Here is a 19,817-nt window from a genome sequence, read left to right on the forward strand (position 1 = left end):
AGTAGGGGTGGTGATGGTGCAGTGAAGGATTTGCCGCAGAGATTATGTAAGAATAGGGAAACAGGTTGGGAGGGGTGAGGAGCACTCTGCAGGGAGGTGGTGAAGCAGATTTTGCAGAGGTTTTGAAGAAGGTGGGGAGACTGCAGACAAGGATGGGGGGAAAGAGGGGGAGAGAATGACTGCAGTCTGCATCCGAGGGAGGGAGAAAGAGGTCTGGGGCGGAACCCAGAAAGGACTGCAGAGGCCGGGGCCCAGCCTGGGTTGACAGTCTGATGTCTGGGTCTCCCATGGACTAAAAACTTAGTTTTGGGGAAGGGGTGGAGATGGGGGTGGGTGGGTGGGTAGGGGGAGAGGAGTCCTGGGAATATTCTGAGACAAGGACCTGGACTTGGGGTAGGATTCTAGGCCAGGAGCCAAAATTCTGCAGTGGAGGTGGGGTTGGAGGGAAGGAGGGGGCTCTGCAGTAAGAGAGCGAGGGGCGGAGCTGGAGGGGGTCTGGAGAGGAGGCGGAGCCTAAGAGGGTCTAAAAGAGTGGGGTGCAGCTCTCTCGCCTCACTTGCGCCGCAGCCGCCGCTGCGGCTGCAGCTGCGGACTTGGACCTCGATGGACCCCGATGGACCTGGACAGACTTGGAAGGACACGGATGGACCCGGATGGACCTGGACGTGAGTGATTGATGTATGGGAAAGCCGAAAGGCTGGGAAGGGTCTCCTAGGGACCTTACCAGTTGCTGTTAACGGATGTTTAAGGGGCTCCTCGGGGGAAAGGAGTCGAGGCAAATAAGTCCTGGGCTCCTCTACCTGCTGGGTTGGGCTGGGGGCTTCTGCAGAAACTCCTTAGCTTTCCACCCAGCTTTGTCTTCCCTATTCAGTGTCCTTCCCTAACTTCCCATTCCCCCAGGATTTCACTTTAAGTTCTTCCCCCCACCCCTCTCTCCAGCATCTCCCCTTCCTCTGCAGCCCTCCAACCTTTTCCCCTCAATCTCTGCCCCTCTACCGGGCTCGTCCCACTCTCCCAAATATTCCCCGTCTCCCAGTCTATGCCCGGCACTCCGCTTTGCCCTCACTCTGTGCTCTATAATAATTACTATTGTGATAGTTATTATTAATACAGTTGCTGACAATTGATAAGAATGCTTTGAGGTTTGTAAAATGCTTTTCGTGTATTTTCTCGCTTGGACCTTATAGCAACCTCGGGAGGGAGGTGATATAATTATCCCCATTTTGCAAATGAGGAAATATGCCTCCGTCCTCCCGAGGCTCCTTTAGAGCCCCTTTTTGATTGGGGGCGGAGGGGTGTGCTGCGGCAGGGGGAAGATTGCGGCAAAGGATGGGGCGGGGTGGGGGCGGCATTTGGGCACTGCAGAATGCTGAATCAGAGAGACCGCAGTGTTGACGCAATGGTGGCGCAGTGGTGGCGCAGGTAATGGAGACAAAAAGAGAAACTGGATTAACAGTTAATGATCCCTAGGAAGGTATCAAGATCCCTCTCCATACTGATGATCTTTCTTTCATTAGTTTCTCGTCGCGTTCTTATTTTCTTAAAAGATGCCCAGGATCCTTTGACGCCAAAAAGGAGGTTAGAGTTGGGGAATGTTTTGGGAAGGATATTTTCACTTGGGCATAGACAGAAACAACTAGGGGGTCACAAAATAATGTGCATAAAATAATTATTATGTAAAAATGTAACTAAAGTGTTAATGCGTCGTATTTCTATAGCACTTTAAAGTTTACAAAGCTCGTTTCTCCAAATACTCCTCTGACTCAGTTAGTGCCAATATTTTTCTCATTTTGTGGATGGGGAAACTAAGGCTCACCAAAGTTCAGTGACCTGCGTTTGATGGATAGTCAAAAAACTCGCCTGCATCGCAGGGCTCACAAGTTACTGCAGAGGGGAGGCGGGGAGGGACGGGGGCGGGGCGGAGGCGGGATTCTGGTACTGCAGAGTGCTGAATCATAGGGACCGCAGTGTTGACGCAATGTTGGTGCAGTGTTGACGCAATGGTGCCGCAGTGGGGGTGCGGGTGATGGGGACAAAAAGAGAGACACGATTCACAGTGAACAGCCCTAGGAAGGTACCAGCCCCCCCGCTCCAGGGCCAGACTGATGATCTTCCTTCCTTTCTCAAGCTTCCTGTCACTTTTTTATTTTTCACAAAAGATGCCCGGGATCCTTTGACGTCATAAATGGGGTTGGGGTGTGTGACTTGCTGATGGGGTTCACAAAGAAAGCTAGGCAGCATCTTAGAGCTCACTAGTTACCGCAGAGGGTGTGGCGGAGTGGGGGCGGGATTCTGGTACTGCAGAATGCTGAATGATCGGGACCGCAGTGATGGCGCAGTGAAGGGGACAGACAGACAGGCTGGATGAACAGTTCATGATTCCCAAGAAGGTACCGACATCTCTGCCCGTCTTCTTAAGCCTTACTAGCCCTACTGCACTATGAGAATGGCCGGGGGCCGGGGGTGGGTGTTTAGACAACACAATACATGCGGGTATGAGTGTCCAGGGAGAAAGGTGGTTTTTTTTCTTTTTCTTTTTTCTTTCTGTGAACTACATACCAGGATGTCTGACCTAAAAGCTTTTTGCTACATGAGCAGAAACTAAATAAGCTACGTCACAGTCCTCTCAGTTTACTGTTCAGACATCCTACCGGCTTCTCCTGAAACCTCCCCCTTCTGCGCAGTGTTATGCAGGGCTCAGGTGGGAGGGGGGACTGCGGTAGAGAGAGGTGAAAGGAGGGGCCCTCTGGGCGCTCGCAGTCTAGGTTGCGGAGAACACTAGCCAACTAGGATATTGAGCATTGGATGGGTGTGGCCCAGACTCTCTTAATGAAGAGAGGACTGGAACTTAAACACCTTTTGAAGGAAATGCAGATGTTTAACCTTCAGAAGAAAAGACTTGACAAGGAAGGGAGGGCATGCATTTCTTCAAGTATTTGAAAGCTGTCTTGTACCACGTGGAAGACCAGCGGGAAGATATTGTGAAGACAGATTTTGGCTAAAGATAAGATCACTCCCCTTCACAGAAAGCCTGTGGGTGAAGGCTGCATGGGCATTTATCATTATATCATTTTATTATCACATAATTATTACAATTATATACTATTATTATATCATATTATTACTGCAGAGACAATTCCCTGGGCTAGCTGGCCAGCTCATAGACTTGATGAGTCTATCAGGGGTATAGGAATTAATGAAAGAACAGTCTGTCCTAGAATGGTCACAGGGAGAGCTTCCTGAAGGAGGAAGGATTTGAGTTAACCCTTGAAGATAACCATCAGAAGGACTTTCATATAGTCAATGTTCAATAAATGTTTGGTTTCATTTATTGAGGTAGCACATGACGTCATAGTTAGAGTGCTTCCTTGCAAAACAGGAAGAACTGGGTTTCAATCTTATCCCAGTCTATGACTGAGCAAGTCCTTTAATATCATTGAGTCTCAGTTTTCCCATCTATAAAATGAGGATGAAACATCATCTGCCTCACAGAGCTATATATTTAAAGCACTTTGCAGACCTTAAGGTGATATTCAAGTAATAACCTTATTTTATAGATGAAGAGATAGAAGCTAGAGGAAATTATACGATTTGCCCAAGTTCACTAAGGTAGTAAAAAATTAAGCTAGGATTTGAACAGATGTTTTGTGACTCCAAATACAATGTCCTTTCCAAATGAACCAACTGAATTGAACTGAAGGATGGGTGGACAGAAAAGAGAGAGTGATGGAGGAGAGACAGGGAATGCTTTGAGCAGAGCTGGACAGGAACAAGAATGTGAGACTTGAAGCCTTGCCTTAATGCCCTTCTTCTCTGTGCTTCTTTTTATCTTCTCCTTTCCTCTTAACCTTCTCTCCAGGCTGAAGAATCCTGCCTGCAGCTTCCTGCTTCAACTTAGCAATCCTTCCCCGGCTTTCAACCATGAAGTTCTTTCCAGCCCTGCTTCTCATGACGATCATGGCCCAGCCACTCAGTAAGGAAGACGAGCTGTTTGACCTACAGGGGTTGGGGTGGGATGGGGGAGGTGCCCAGAAGGGCTGGAATTCTAATGCTTCTCCTCACCTCATTCCAGCAATCCGATTCTAGGAAGGAATGAATATCTGGGACCATAACAGAAGCGAAGGGTCTATAGGATACCAGAGGTGGGGAGGAAGGGGTAGGTTGTGTGAGATCTGTGATGCTAATCACTTGAGATATTAGAAAAAGACAGAGAGGTAAATGTGCCCTGGTGGGAACAACAGCTATGGCTTGAATCCTTGAGTCCAGCCCTTTGGGAATGTACCTGCCCAGAAGGCATCTCCCCGCCCATTTCCAATATTTCCAGTATTCCTAGTCAGAGTCAGAGAGTGTGGATTGGGGGGAAGGCAATGGTGACCTTTTAATGACTATGTTCTGTGTCTCCTATATACATAGCTCATGCCCTGGAATGCTATGTCTGTGAATACAAAGGGTACAACTGCTTCAAGCCCATGAGGTGCCCCGATTATGTCAACTACTGTATGACCACCCGGACCTGTAAGTAGTCCCTTAAATCCCTTTCAACATTAGGGCTAGAATTTCAGAACATTGCAACAGCAGAGACCAAGTCACAGTTGAAAGAGACCTTAGTGATCATCTCATTAAATCTCCTAATTCAGAGACAGAGAGAGAGAGAGAGAGAGAGAGAGAGAGAGAGAGAGAGAGAGAGAGAGAGAGAGAGAGAGAGAGAAAGAAATTTATCATAACTTGAGATGCAGTGGCAAAGCCAGGATTTAGGAGACAAGGCTGGGCTTCAAGCACTCTATCTGATTTCTTCCTACCATTCCATCTGAGGATGTGACTCTTACCTTTTATTCCCTCATTAAGCTCTTGAAGTCTATACTTTTCTGAGTTGAACAAAGGGAAAGAGGGTTTGCCAGACTGTGTCTGCCCTACAACTTTTTAATATGTGGGGGGCCCTGTCCTAAGTGAGCTCAGTCACAGTCTGGAGGAGACAACAAAATAGTAAATTCAGGCCCTATCCTCATGGAACCAGTCTTAGACAGGATTGGGACTCCTACCTTGGGGCTAAGTCTGTGAAGTGCTTCGACCAAAGAGTGCCCACTCCTAGATCACAAATGTGTTTCTTTTTCCTCTTCCTTCCCCATCCTGTGGTGTTCAGATATCACTCCAACCAGGGTAACAGTGAGCAAGTCCTGCGTCCCCACCTGCTTTGAGACCCTGTACGATGGCTACACCAAGAATGCTGCCACCACGTCCTGCTGCCAGTATGACTACTGCAATGGGGCTAGCCTTGGGGCCCAGGCCTCCTCAGCTCTGGCCCTCACCACAATCCTCAGCACGCTCTGGGGGCTGCTCCCCCCCAGCCTCTGACCCAGGCTAACTGGACCCCTTCCCTTTTCCTAAAAGCCCCAGATCAACTTGGCTCTGTGAGAGATGAGGAGAACAAGGCGACTTCATAACTGTCCCTGGCCCCTGCCCCCACACATCGAGCCCCTCCCATGGCCTCTGACCAGGACCACTTCATCTGCCACTAGCCCCCAGCACTTGTGGGATGTCAGACCCTCCCCAGGTGCTTCCTCTTCAAGTCTAGATCCCCCCATTGCTGTAATAGGCCTGGGAATCCTTCCCATACCACCAGGGGATGAGAGTGGTCCTTCTTTCTAGCGAATCCATAGGCTTCTTCTCTGCCTGTCACTGAAGTCAGAGGAATTTGTTTGGAGCCCAAGGTTGAGGGGGCAGAAGGGGAAGAGGCTCTAGGATTCTTGGATTTCCCTATACCCTTGTTCCCGGACTAGTTTTATTTTTGTGCTGGTCATCTCGGAACTCTTCATACTAATGCTCCTCGACCCCATCCACTTTTCAAAACGTCTGACTTTGAACTTGATTGACTAATGTGGGACCTGACACCTGAAATGTTCATGGATCTGCCATCCACACCGGACTCCTTCTGCAGGGATGAGTGTTGGGGGAAGACCAATTTAGGGTGGGGTATGGAGGGAGGGGGAGGCACATACACAGGGGTTGGACAAGTATGGTTTTTTGTTACCTGTTGAGTTCTGATGGGGGGTTGGGGTGGGGGTAGAAGCAATAGAGTACTGCCGTTGGGGAGGGAGTGGGAGATACAGAGAACCTGGTCAAAGGGGGGAAATACCCTCATCCCTAGGAAGCCCGTGGTCTGAGATGGATTGTCATAGTTACCCCTTATTTCAGTTGGCTCTTCCAGAGGAATGGGAAGAGATTGGGTCCACAGGAAGGTAAGGCCTACCCAAAGACTGACACATACCATGGAAGGTTGAGCTAGAAGGTAGCTTCTCCTGAGCTGTCCTGGGAAGGTCCTCACAGACAGAAATGCTGAACATGAGAGCTGGAAGATCCCTTAGAGACCATCTAGTCCAATCCTCTCATTTTACAGATAAGGAAACTGAGGTACAGGGAAGTGAGGTGACTTGTCAGTAGTCACAAAGTGAGGTTGTCTATAACATTGGGTCCCCATGGGTTCCCACACAACTCTGGAGCCTCTTATTACATCTCTGGTCCCCTGTGCTCTTTTGAGTCACGTATCCCAAAACCTCAAGCTTGAGCCCTGGCCATTACATTTCTATGCCACACCAAAGAAAATATACATGATCATTGAAACACACACACACACATTTCATTACAGCAGAATAGGAAGGTAAATAACAGGGTAGAAATGTTGTCTGTACTCATGCACAAAAAGATTGCCATATCTGTGCTTTCAACCCCTCCTCTCCCACCCCTAGCTATTCCATTTTCAGTTCAGACCCCAAGGAACTGCAGTGAACCTTAGGGTTTGAAATCATCTATCTCTTGGGTTTCTTCCCTTCCAGTCTCAGTGGGGCGAGATAAATAGAATGAATGTCTAAGGGCTGAATGAAAGCTGGTCTCCTACCACAACTCCAGAATCATCCCATAGTGGTCCGGCCAGGCTATGTAGCCGCCTGTGTTCCCCATAGCTCTCACAGCCCCACTGTTTGCTTTTCCCATAGGCTCATTTCTGTAGCTCCTGAACTGCTAAGCTTCAGTACCTTCTGATCTCTCTCATCATATAGTAGCTACCTCCCTTTTCCAAGTCTGTGCCCCTACTCCCTAATCTCCGATCCTTAACATCTGTTCTGCCCTTCCAAGTCTGCACTGCCAGCTCCCTCCATGTGGCTGCTCTCCCCTTCCTAGTTTAAGCCCACCTGACACAGTTCCGCTTCATCCAGATTTTGTAACCAACTGCCCATCTACAACGGTTGGAGAAGGGGTTCTATCTCCCCGATTCTCCATAATTTCTGTCCTCCTGATTGCCAGGGAGTCCAACAAGCTCCCCTGTGGGCAGCAGGCGGTTTTAGTGTGTTGCCTTAGCAGAGTCCCAACGCCAACCCACAGCTTCTTCTGGTGCTTCTCGTGTGCCTCTGTGCAGGAACGCTCTTGTTCCCCTGGCCTGCATCTGCCTGTTTCTGTAGCTGTGATCTTCACAGTCCTGTGGCCAGCCCACCTGACAGCTCTCCGGCTTGCCATGCTGCTGCCCCTCTCCCACATAGCTGCTCCAACCTGGAAGCCCCTGTTCACCGCTCTCTGCCGCATTTGCCTCTGTAATGGGCTGGCCTAACTCCTGTGGGTGCATGCCCACTTCTGCTGCTGTGGCACCCATCAAACATCAGTCTGGTGGACCACAGCTTTCTGATAAACCTGTGCTGAATTCCTTCCTTAAGTGCACCCAGTAAGCTTGTGTCGATGTTGGCAAATCGATGGGAGGTGGAGGAATGCAGCCCAGAAGTGAAGGGGTGGGAGGGTGGGCCTCTTCAGAGGCCTTCCTTCTGGGCTGTTGCCAGAGTGGCTTGCCTTGACCTGTGGTCCTGAACCTTTTAGTATCTCTGAGAGAAGTGTTACTGACCCACCTTCCACACTGTCTCTCTCTGATGCTTGAGGGGACAGGACCCAGGAAAGGCTTTGAGGACTGAGGTTAGGATCTTTGGGGTCTAGACAAGGCCTCAAATGTATCTTTGTTGCTTGGTACTGGTGCGCTGGAATTCGGCTTCTGATCCAAGTCTGGATTCCTCTTGAGTGAATCCAGCACAGATATGTTTGTTTGGTCCACAGTCAAAGTAAGAGACAGCTGCTTCACCGGATCTTTTGCTGCTGTCTGTAGGTGGTTTTCCCACAGCAGGCTGCCTTGACCTCTGCTCTCCTGACTCTTCAGGAGGAGGTAGCCCTGCTTATTAGTTCATGCCCATCTGGACTCACTTCAAGGTCTGCTTGTTCCGTAGCAGCCTCCTTTCTGCCTCAGTTTCCCGTCCCTGAGGCCAAGTGATACCAGTTTGGGTAATTTCTGATGTGTCTGTTTTTCTCTCTCTTTCTCTCTCTCTTTTTCTCTCTCTCCTTCACTCCCTCTCCCTCCCTCTCTTTCTCCTTTCTCCTCTCTCCACTCCTTCCTCTTTTCTCCACTCTCTACCTTTTCCTCTCTCTGTTTTTCCCTACCTTTATGTCCCCCTTTCCATTCCCTCCCTCCTTCTCTCTTCCTCCCTTTTTTATGTCTTTTCCTCCCCTTCTCTCTCTCTCTCTCTCTCTCTCTCTCTCTCTCTCTCTCTCTCTCTCTCTCTATCTATCTATCTATCTCGTTCTTGCTCTCGCTCTCTCTCAGGCACATCAACTCAAGTTATTGAAAGACTGGCCTGACAGGTGCAACAATAGGGATGCACCAATAGGGCTTCCCCTTGGGCACTTGGGTCAGTCTGTAGTTATTTCTGTGCTCAGCAGGCAGTGCTCTTCCAATCAGCTTCTGGAGCAACCTTGCCCAATGGAGCACAAAGTTAGAGGCTGCCTTTCCCTCCTGTTGGAGGGAATTGAGGGACTGGACATCGAGTTCCTGTGAATTCTCTGCACCTCCAAATTATCCACACTCTGCAAGCACCGCAAACTATAACCTTGGAACTCTGCATTTTGGGGGAGTGTAGTTTAAAAACAACAATACCAACAACTCACATTCACAACTCTACAGTCTATACAACCCGGTGGAAAGCTGGCTCCCCAATGTAACAGTACTGGCAGGTTGACAACCTGCATTCCGTAGAACTATTGCCACTGGGTTGGGGGCTGCTGAGGATGGGGTTTCGCTTCTCCGGAGAGTTTCTCTATGACCCTCAGCCTACCCTCTCACCATGTTGGCTTTATCCTTGTTCACCATTTCCTGGAGGGGAGGGGGGGAGGTAATAACTAGTTCCAAAGTAACCCCAGTAACACTTATCTTTTTAGTGATATTGGAATTTCCCAGTTTTAGGAAGTTCATGATAACAGTTATCCCTTCTCCCTTCCAATATACCTTAGCCAGGACTCAATAACCCCTCCGAGTGCCCTAGGCAGGCTGTAAAGTCTTTGCAAAACAATCACAATCGTACAAATAGGTACCCCCCAAAAATAACAAAAAAACCACAAAAAAAATAACAAAAAACAAAAACAATAGTCCTCGAACTGTCCAGTCCTGTTGTTATGTGTCGGAATTTGAACACCTGAATAGCCCCGGTGACTGACTATTCAGCTCTGTTCTTCAGGTGTGTAATGTATGATGACAATTCAAAACTTAACTCACATCCACAACTCTACAGTCTACACAACCCGGTTCTACAATGTCACTACAACAACACACAATAAACAATAACTCCGGAAAAAAAAAGTTGTCGAGTGGTTATTTGGTTCAATTTGTCTCTCATAATAAGAGTTACGTTGGAACTCCTTGCTGTTAAGTTTCAACCAAGAAAAAGGGAGGTACCTCCAAGAGAAAGAAGAATGATGGGGAACCTGCAAATGGAAGTCCTATATACCTTGAAATATCAGTTCCCAAGATGTGGGTATACTAAAGTAACTTTCATTTGACTCAGTACTCAGAAAAGTCTTACTCAAACCAAGTATCTTACTCAAACCTCATTCCAACTTCCAATGTCACTGAGGAGTCAGGTCCCTGCAAACTTCACAGCTGCATCTCCCTTACTCAGAGTTCTAGGGATACCCCCGAGGGATTTTAGTGATTCTAATTCCATCAGCCAGAGCCCTCATTCCAGTGTGATCTTCCCGCATCATTTATAATAAGTGTTTTCCTTTTATCATTAACACCTTCTGGTGGCTGGCATTTTAGTTTTATTTAACAAATTAACATCATTTAGTTTTCCAACGGAATGTTAACCAAGGAAATAGAGCAAGAAGAAAAGTATGAATATTCCCCCTCCCATCAACACTGGGGTCCAATCTTCCCTATAGGACTTCAGGCCCTGAGAGGAAAGGTGGTCTCAACCTCAAAGTACTCACTAAAAGCTAACTCCTGAATGCAGTGCAGTCAGTGGATGAATGACTGTCACTCTGTCTTGGCTGCATTCAGTTCAGTGCAACTCAGCGTCTTGTAGAATGTGGGACCTTATTCTTTCGTGGGCTCAATTGTCTGCAAAATCTGGTATGGGTTCCAGTTCTGCACCTCTGATGGCTGCATCTCCCAACATTTTTAAGCTCCCAAGGTTGCAGCCTAGTTCCATACTCCACCAACAAACAGGAAAGTGCTTGTTGAAAGAAGCAAAGAACAGAGGATGCCTATCTGTTTAGGCAGGGACATTAAAAGCCTCAGGCCTCTTTATCCACCTAGTTTATCCAAGTTCCCTTGATCCTGGCCAGAGAAGAAAAGAGAGTGGCCTCCCTCAGAGTCCTTACATGCACATCTAGCTCTGGCTGGAATATCTGCATATGCTTGGAAGTCAGGAAAGGGGAGAGGGGCCTTCCATTACAGTCATCATGTACTTTCAAGAGCAGGATCACCAAACCTCCCTACCAATCCTTCCTTTTGGCAATCTAAACAAAGAATTTATAACCCCTACCCAAACCTGAGCAGAAAGGAGTTTTACCTTAGATTAGAAGTCTGATCTAGTTGGGCAAAATAATAATGCCCAGAATGAGAATATTAATCTTTTGTTCCATCATCCCTGTCCTTGAGAGACTGGACAAGGAAATGGGAAGGGGTCGGGGAGGAACTTAGATCTCCCAGTTTTAATAATTGGCTGTTAATATGACAGAGAAATAATCATTCTCTCAATTTGAACTCAGGCCTTCTTGACTCCAGGCCCTGTGCTCCATCTACTGAGTCACCTAGCTGTCTTAATTGTACAACCTTCTTGCCAGGTCTTCTGATTCCCAAGCCAGTCCTCTTTCCATTGCCTCCCTCAGTTTCCCATGGTTTTCTTCTGAATACTCTGTGAGATAATCCAATCTATTATGTCTAAGACACTGTGGTAGGCCCTAAGAATTCAAAGACAAAAATGGAAACAGCTCCTGACCCCAAGGAACTTACACATCTTCTTTAGGGGGAGCAGGAGGGGAAATCCAACATATTCCCAGATAAGGGAAATACAAGGTAGATGCTACAGGATTCCAGAGATGGAGAAAACGCTAATAACAGAGGGATCAGGTGGTAAAACATGAGCTAAACCTCAAAGAAAGGTAAGGACTGAGGAAGAAATGCATACCAAGAATGCAGGGATGTCCAAGGCAAAGGTAGGACATGGTCTATTGAGCGCTGGAAAGCATAAATAGGCCCATCTGGCTGGAAAAATGTGTATGAGGGAGTCGTGTAAAATGTGTCTAGAAAAATAGACTGAAACCAGATTGTGAAGAGTTTTAAATAACAGAGAATTTAGTGTTTTTCCCTAGGGAGCTAATGAAGATGTTTGAGCAAGAGAGTAATATATTGTAAGCCCTGCTTTAGGAATATCAACTTGGCAGATGTGAAAAGGAAGGATTGGAGAGAGAAAAGATGGGAAACCAAGAGATCAATTAAAAAGCCATTGAAATAGTTGAAGCAAGATGTGGTGAGTGCCTGAGTTAGGGCCCTTGGTCCTCTGAGTGAAGGTGACAGTGTGGATATAAAAAAATGTGGAGGTAGAATTTATAAGGTCTAGAAACTGATTATATATGGCAAATGAGGAAGAGTGAATAGCCGAGGATAACTTCTACATTGTAATCTATATAATTAAATAATGGTAGTACCTTCAACTTAAATTGAGAAATTAGGAGGAGTGGTGGGTTTAGAAGGAAAGATAAAGCAGTCCATTTTGGATGTATTAAGTTAGAAATGCCTGTGAGACCCACAGGTAGAAATAACCAGCAGGAGTTTGGTGATGCAGGACAGGAGAAAGATAAGGGACAGATGTGTACTGGGAAGTCCCCACATAGATCTACTAAATGAACACATGGAAACTGATGAGGTCACTAAGAGAATATAGAAAGAAAAGAGGATTGGATCCAAGAAAGAGCTGTGGGGTACAATCACATAGCCCTAAGTCTACATGACTAATTCTTATTTCTCCAAAAACTCTGAGTACAAAGATTTAGAAGTCATCTAATCCAACCACATCATTTTACAAATAGGGAAATGGAGGCCTGAACAGGCACAGTGATTTATAGGGCCATGGGATCTTCAAAGGTCACCACGTGATTTTACAAATCAGGAAACTGAGGTTTAAAGAGGTGAACACAGCTAGTTAGAGGTGAGCAAGGTTTTGAATTCAAGTCCTCAGACTCTAAATCCAGACCTAGAATTCTTTTCACTGTTCTTTTCTCTTTAAGCTCATCTTTCATCTTCCTTCTTAATCAGTTTTCCAAGCAGCAGACTAGCCCTTTTCCAGAGAGCAATATAATATAACAGTCCATCAGTGAAGGTCACCTGAGTACCAAGCCATGCCTTAGTTCATGCACCTGACGACACTGCACTGCTGCTCACCTGAAGTACCATGGCTATCTTCTCTATGTACCCAGAAACCTTTACCCCTCTTCCTTTGTGGTAGTTAAAAATTCAGCATAAAGATTCTCAGCCTTGCCCATATGCCCAGAATGATTACTGTGAGCCCTCCAGGACTCCGACACTGTAGCAGATGGATCTTCTATTTTTAGCACACACATCACCTCAAATCCAGGCTCCCCTTGGCTCGTGAGCAGTCATTACTGCTTTTCAGTATCTGACAATTTCTACTCTTATCGCATCCCAGTGGCACGGATCAGGCAAGGTTTAGATTTCTCCTCTCCTTCTGGAGCAGGGCTTCTTAACCTGGGGTCTTTGCATCTGTGAGTAGTTTTCAGAGGATCTGTGAAATTGGATGGGGAAAAAAGTTACATTTTCATTTCTGCTAACCTCTGGTTTACTTTGCAATCCTGCGTACAGAGAAAGGCTTCCCAAGTCACAGCTAGTAAATGTCTGGGGCCAGATATGAACTCAGATCTTTCTGACACCAGTGCCAGCACTCTATCCAGTGAGTCACCTAGCTGCCTCAGTCATCTTCCTCATCCTCCTTACCTACTTCCCACTGGAACCTTGGACCAAGCTGCCAGATGCCAGCCTCTAGGAAATTAGCTTTTTGCCTCATCTTGCCTGGTATGAGACCTCCATATCACTTCCTCCTGGCTATTTCTAAATCATATTGCCATATTCTTTCCCCTCCCCTCCTCCTGGTTCCCTCCTTTTAGGTTCCCTTTATGCTTTTCCCTACTACAATTTAAGCTGCTTAAGGACAAGGATGATGATGCTATTTGTACCCCAAGAATTCAGCACAGTGCCTGGCACGTGGCAAACACTTATTAAATGTTTTATCATTCATTCACTCATTCATTCAACCATACAAGGTAACACAAAATCTAGAAGTAAAGATTTATTGTCTGCCACATATATATACACACATACATATATATAATACACATACATGTATATATACATATGCATACATGAAAAGTTAGGTATTTGGTTTGTTCAGCAGGAAGACCAAGTTTTTACTGCTGTATTCATTTGCATGGAAATGCAAGAAATTGAAGGAGGAGAAACTAGGGTTTGGGGATGGGGAACAGGAGAAGAAAGAGATGAGAGAGACAAATCCAAAAAGTCCTTGGCAGGTTTCTGGAAGGGCAGTTTTAAAATAGATGCTGACTGAGGACAATTTAGCAGGGAATTACAGGGATTTTCTGAACCTCTCAAACAGTCATCATCTGGCAGAAATCTTGCTCAGTGCCAGAAAATAGACCTTAACGCAAAACAAAACAAAACACATTCAAGTCTGAAGACACTCATTAGCTCTCTTGTATCTGAAAAGTTTGGTACCTAGGGCAGGAAATCCCCTTCTAGAGAGGAAATGCCCATTTTAGCCAAGACTCAAAGAAACAGGTTACTTTATGAGATAAAACCACAGAATGTTGGTGGTATTTTTGTGGTTGTTGATTTCCCTAGTCTAATGACTTGGTGTATTAATACTTTGGACTTTTCTAAAACAACCAAAGAAAAAATAAAACAAATCAACCAACTTCTGGGCTTTAAACTAAAAACGAAAAGGGGAGGGACCACTCTTCCTCCTTTGAGGAAGAGGTAGCACCTTTCCCAAGAACTCCAGCTAAAATCACATGCTGGGAGTACTAAGAAGAGCCTCAACCTCCTACTTCATGAAGTTGTGCTTGGAAAGGACCATTAGCCTATGGTGTTGTAAACATGAGTTGCCCTTTACTCTTAATTATCATGGCTACATATAGTTTCCTATGGACTTGCCTCTTCATTCATGTTCCCTCTTCCCCCTGAGAGTGTATGTATTTGTGGGACAATGCGTCCCAGGTTTACAGGGAAAATGATTTACTGATGCTTTATTTAAGCAATATTAGTTCATTAAAGGTCATCATTCCTTTGAATTGTGTCCCTTGTCTGACTAGTTAATATGGGAGCTGGCAAGTCATGCTTTTGAACGGATGCGTACCTACAAAGTAAATTCAGCTTGGGGCAGCCTTGCCTAGGGAACCCATTGCTCAAGCTAGTGGGTGCCCAAAGGGACTACCTCAAATAGTTAGCAAATTACTCAAGAAAAAGTAAAAAATGATATTAACATACCATCAACCTTACAACTATTTACATTAAAAAGTTTAATATGCAATGTCTTTATTTTGCTACAGTCACTTCTTTTCTATGATTTCTCCTTGAATTTGAAGATTTCAATATATATTCCTTGATTCTTTACCATGAAACCATTTTTTTAATCACTTTGGCTATTAAATATGCCTTTAACAAATAACTCACTTTCTCCAAGTCTAACCTCAATGATAACCCATGGCATGAATTCAATGAGTTCTCAGACCACAGAAGCAAGTTTATCTCCATCTTTCAGATAAATTTCTTAATTGTTCATGACATGTAGTATGCTGTGAGATCATGCTGCAGTATTCCATCTCCATGAGGGAATTTCTATCACTCTGGAATAAATCTGCTTTTTGTTATAATAGTATATTTATCCAAATTTATCATTCTTTCAATAAGGACAAGACTTTCAGGACCATTTGAAGCCAAAAAGAAAAATTTCCCCAAGACTACCTTGAGTGGATGTTTTTACAACCTATTAAAATCTTATAGTCTCACCTGGATCTTTTTGAGCAAGAATTTTGGTAAAACCTTCAATGAAAAAATGAGTTTTATCAGTAAAAATACCTTTCTTTTCCTTCTCTAGTACTACAGTCTTACATTGTCTTGGCCATGGGAATCTTTTCTTTTTCTTCTTCATAGAAGCGTTTAGCAGGAGGGTTGGTTGCTTGGGTTTTGTACAAGTCTCCTTATTGTTCCTTTGACTTTAAGAAGCTCATGCCACACTGAGAAGAATCAATAAAAAACCCTTCCAGCTCCCAGATCCTGCTGACGGTCTGTGCTTATTTTCTATAGATAAATTAGACTGTTTTACAGCAACAGTTTGCCCGTTCTTTTTATTTATTTATTTTATTTTCAGCCACACTTTCCTTTGCACATTGCTGCAATAGATCCCATTCATTGTGGTTTTGAAGAAAACACATAACTTCCCCACACCAGTAGTATCTGCAGTGTCTCTAATGTTCAACGACGTGTGTTCCTAAAAACCACAACTTTTGCACATTTCTTTGGAGTAATATCCACTCTTTAAAAACACAGATTTAGAAACACAACCATGAAAGCAATGAAACACATATGTTTGGCATTAAGTCCAGAACTCAATTGACAGAGAACTAATTAAAGTGGGGAAACCAGTTCAATCTAATTTCACCTGATTAAGGTCAGAGATCGTGAATCATGCGAGGGCCTTTGGGAACACAGACTTCTGCCACTGCTGTCACAAAATGAAATCATCAAAATCACTGCTTGTCCAAAGTGATTCTCACACTACTGTAAATAAGGCCTGACCCTAGAGCTTAAAGTCTCATAGAGAAATCAGATTAAAACACTGACTGAACTCAACAAAAATGTATTGAATATCGGTGGTTTGCAGGACACAATGTTAGGTCCTGGCAAAGATACTACATTGGAAAAGCTATGTTCCCCTGGATAGCCAATGCGATAATATATTCTGTTTGTCTGCATATTGGTCACATGTTTTTGTCTATTTTCTTTTTTAAGTGGGGAGGAGGGATAGAGAGAGGAGAAGAGAGAGGAAATAGGGGTGTAAGTTCATTTTTAAAATTTTCAAAAAATGCTACCCAGTTCACAAAGCTCAAAGTTAGCTTCATGGTCCATTCAGACCAGAATTTCATCCAGGGGCTTCTGAAGACTTACTGAAGAACTTCTCAGGAGACTTGAATCAGTTTATCTAAGGCAAAAGACCAGAATTCCTCACTGTAGTTCTCCTCAGAGTTAGTGAGATACATAAGCAAGTTCCTACGCTATACTATTCCCTACTGCTACAGTAAAAAGAAATCTAGATTGGCCCAGTCAAGAAGGTCAAGAGATCCAGATTCTAATACTGACTCTTTGCCTAAGATATCTTTTTTGTTCCTTGAAACAACACCATGAGGTAGATAGAGCTCATTTTACAGGTTAGGAAACAAAGTTAGAAGGCTTGCCCAGGGTAATAGACTGATAAGCATTGGAGCTGGAATTCAAATCTGAATCTTCTGAATATGAGTTCAAGATTCTTTCCTCTACATCAAAGCTGTTTGTAAAATGGAGATACTTGTACAACCTATCAACTAGAGTTCATACCCATCCTCAGACACTTACTAGCTGTGTGACCCTAGGCAAGTCTTTTAACCTTTGATTGCCTCAGTTTCCTCAACTGTAAAATGGGGATAATAACAATACCTACCTTGCAGGGTTGAGATGTTATTTGTAAAGCTCTTAGTACAAGACCTGGCATGTAGTAGGCACTCTATAAAGGCTTATTCTCCCTTCCCCTCTCTCATGAGGTTATTTTTGAGTGATGATCAAATGAGATATCACATGTGAGAGTGCTGTGTGACCACAATATGCCATAAGGGGGAAAATGAGTTGTCAGAATTACTCTTCCTCAAGTTCATTTTTCTGCCAACTTTTGACTTTTGCCAAAGTAGGCTGACTTAGAGAAGAACACAGGCAGGCCTGGGCTTGAAATGAAGCAGGCAAAGATGGTGACAATGGCAATGCCTCAGAGGGCAGGGATAGGAAGGGTGGGTAAAATTCATAGGGAGGTAAATTTCCACTAGATAAAAGGAAGAATTACCCAACAAAGTCATATGACCATTGAATGGGCCACCTCAAGAAACAAAGAGGATATATATTGGTTCCCCAGACAGAATGTTAGCTACTAAGAGGAAAGAATTCCTTCCATTTTGCCTTTGTGTCCCCAGCAGAAGAGAGGCAGTATGCTAATAAATACTGTGTAAAAAAAGATATCGATGCAAATAAGATTTTTTAGTGAAAAATATTATAGACTATTTTAGTAGACCAGAAAAATAATGATGAGGAATCTGATTATGGTCATAGCCAGACAAGTGGAGAGGATGGGATGCATGTAAGAGATGCTGTAGGGATAAAACTGACTAAATTGGGTAATTGATTTAGAAGTTGCTGGGACCCAGCACTACATCTTGCACCCTGCTGGTGTTGATACAAGATTTAGATAAAACATATTCCCCTAGATGGAAAGTGAGAGAAAAAGAAGAACCTAGGTTGAGACCCAGTGGCAAACCAAGATGACCAGATGGTGGTAATATCATCAACAGGGATAAAGTATAGATTAAGGAGGAAATATGAGTTCCATTTTGAATATATTTAGGTTGATATGGTGATGGACAGGTCCACCTGGCAAGTGGCAAGGAAAAAGATTAGGGCTAGATATGTAAGTCTGAGAATCCCTGACAGAGAGATATTTGGGAAGCGATGAGATCATCAACAAAGCAAGCACTTATCCAGAACAGAGAGCACCTGACAGAACTTTGGGAATGGAGAGGAGATGGATAATGATTCAGGAAAGAAAACTGAAGAGTGGTGCCCTCTGAGGACACCTCCCAATTCTCAGAATCTATGATTCTATGAGTCTGAGTCACTTTCCCATTTTGAACTTCAGTTCACTCATCTGAAAAATGAGTAAGTTATTCTAAATGTTTTCAAAGGTTACTAATTAGTCATCAAGTTTTGTGGTAAAATGAAGACTAGATTTGGTGTCAGAAACACCTTGACTCATGTTCAAATTCTTCCACTTCACAGCCATGTGATTTTGGATTAGGAATAGCCTCATTTTCCTTATCCATCTATTTTCCTGATTTTCCCCATTTCATTCGTGAAAATAGTAATCTTTGCATTGCTTCTCTGACCAGATTGTTGATATACCTTGAAATGCTCTAGAACTGGGAGCTTTTATTATTATTATCATGTATGTGAGTTCATGCCTCTACACATGTGTGTTCACATGTATGTTCATATGTGTGTGTGAACTCTTCAACAATGCACTGAACAGACCAGCCAATGGCTGAAAAATTTTCAAATAATTTCCTTGTGTTTTTCAGTTATGATGAGTGGCTATTTAAAGAATCCACATGGTGGAAAAACTGGCATATCAGGTTCATTTATTAATTTCTCCTACCAGAACATACTTGAAGGGTCTGGCACAATGGTGGGGAACCTGCAACCTTAAGGCTTTAGGGTCCTCAAGTGCAGCCCTTTGACTGAATCCAAATTTCCCAGAACAAACTACCTTAATAAAAGGATTTGTTCTGTAAAACTTGGACTCAGTCAAAAGGCCACACCCAAGGACCTAGAAGGCCGTGTGAGGCCTCAAAGCCACAGGTTCCCTACCCCTAGTCTGGCAGATAACTTGGAGATTCTGGGAACATACAAGCATCCTAGCAGACCAAACTGGACCCCAGCAGTTTGAGAGACAAGTAGCTTGCCATGGCCATTTTTTCAGAGTAATCTGTAGAAGACTGTTATCCTGCCAGAAGGCATGGAAAGTCAGGAGCTAGCCTTGGTCCTGCAGGATGTTTGTCTTCCTGCTGCAGTCAGGAACCAATTGTGTACATGGAGGTCAGAACATACCCTCCTGGCAGTTTTATATACCAGCCTGTGGGTCCAATTCCAGGAATTACATTGACAAAGGTACTCAGAGGCAGGAGACCAGGATAATGAGGGGACCAGAAACTTGAAGAGAGGATGTTTAGTAAAGGAGATAAAATTAGAATAGTGATATTTATTTAGCATTCTAAGGTCTGCAAAGCTTCATTTCAACCTCCCAACAAAATGAAGTGCTATTGTATTATTGTGCCTGTTCTACACTACCTCCATAATTCAGAAGGAGTAAGTGAATGAAAGAGGCATCCTTTAAGCTTCATTGGTTCAGAGAAGCACCTTGATAAGCACTTTTTATATTTATTATCTCATGTGATCTTCACAACAACCTTGTGTGGTAGGTGCTGTTATTATCCTCATTTTATTTTATTTTATTTTATTTTTTTATTTTTTTTATAGCTAAAGAAAAACAAAGTTTATTAAAGATTCACCATACTGAGTTGACTCTTTTTTTATTATTTTTTAATGTTTAACAATCACTGCCATACAATTG

At 44.2% G+C, this 19,817-nt stretch overlaps 1 protein-coding gene across 7 annotated transcripts; it reads left to right on the plus strand.

Annotated features, from left to right (window-relative positions):
• The first annotated feature begins 520 nt into the window (after positions 1–520).
• On the plus strand, positions 521–9,658 carry LYNX1 (Ly6/neurotoxin 1). 7 transcript variants are annotated; one of them, XM_072602887.1, is made up of 5 exons: positions 521–678; positions 3,860–3,973; positions 4,073–4,156; positions 4,414–4,515; positions 5,141–9,658. In XM_072602887.1, the coding sequence occupies exons 3-5, from the start codon at positions 4,093–4,095 to the stop codon at positions 5,350–5,352; spliced, it is 378 nt and encodes a 125-aa protein (XP_072458988.1). In that variant the 5' UTR covers positions 521–678; positions 3,860–3,973; positions 4,073–4,092; the 3' UTR covers positions 5,353–9,658. The 7 variants fall into 7 exon arrangements, with proteins under 7 accessions (XP_072458988.1, XP_072458993.1, XP_072458987.1 ...); XM_072602886.1 differs by having other exon boundaries at positions 557–665; XM_072602885.1 differs by lacking the exon at positions 521–678 and adding an exon at positions 2,032–2,390.
• The last annotated feature ends 10,159 nt before the right edge of the window (positions 9,659–19,817 follow it).

The sequence above is a fragment of the Notamacropus eugenii genome, chromosome 4 (genome assembly GCF_028372415.1).
Source record: "Notamacropus eugenii isolate mMacEug1 chromosome 4, mMacEug1.pri_v2, whole genome shotgun sequence".
Classification (NCBI taxonomy): Eukaryota; Metazoa; Chordata; class Mammalia; order Diprotodontia; family Macropodidae; genus Notamacropus; species Notamacropus eugenii.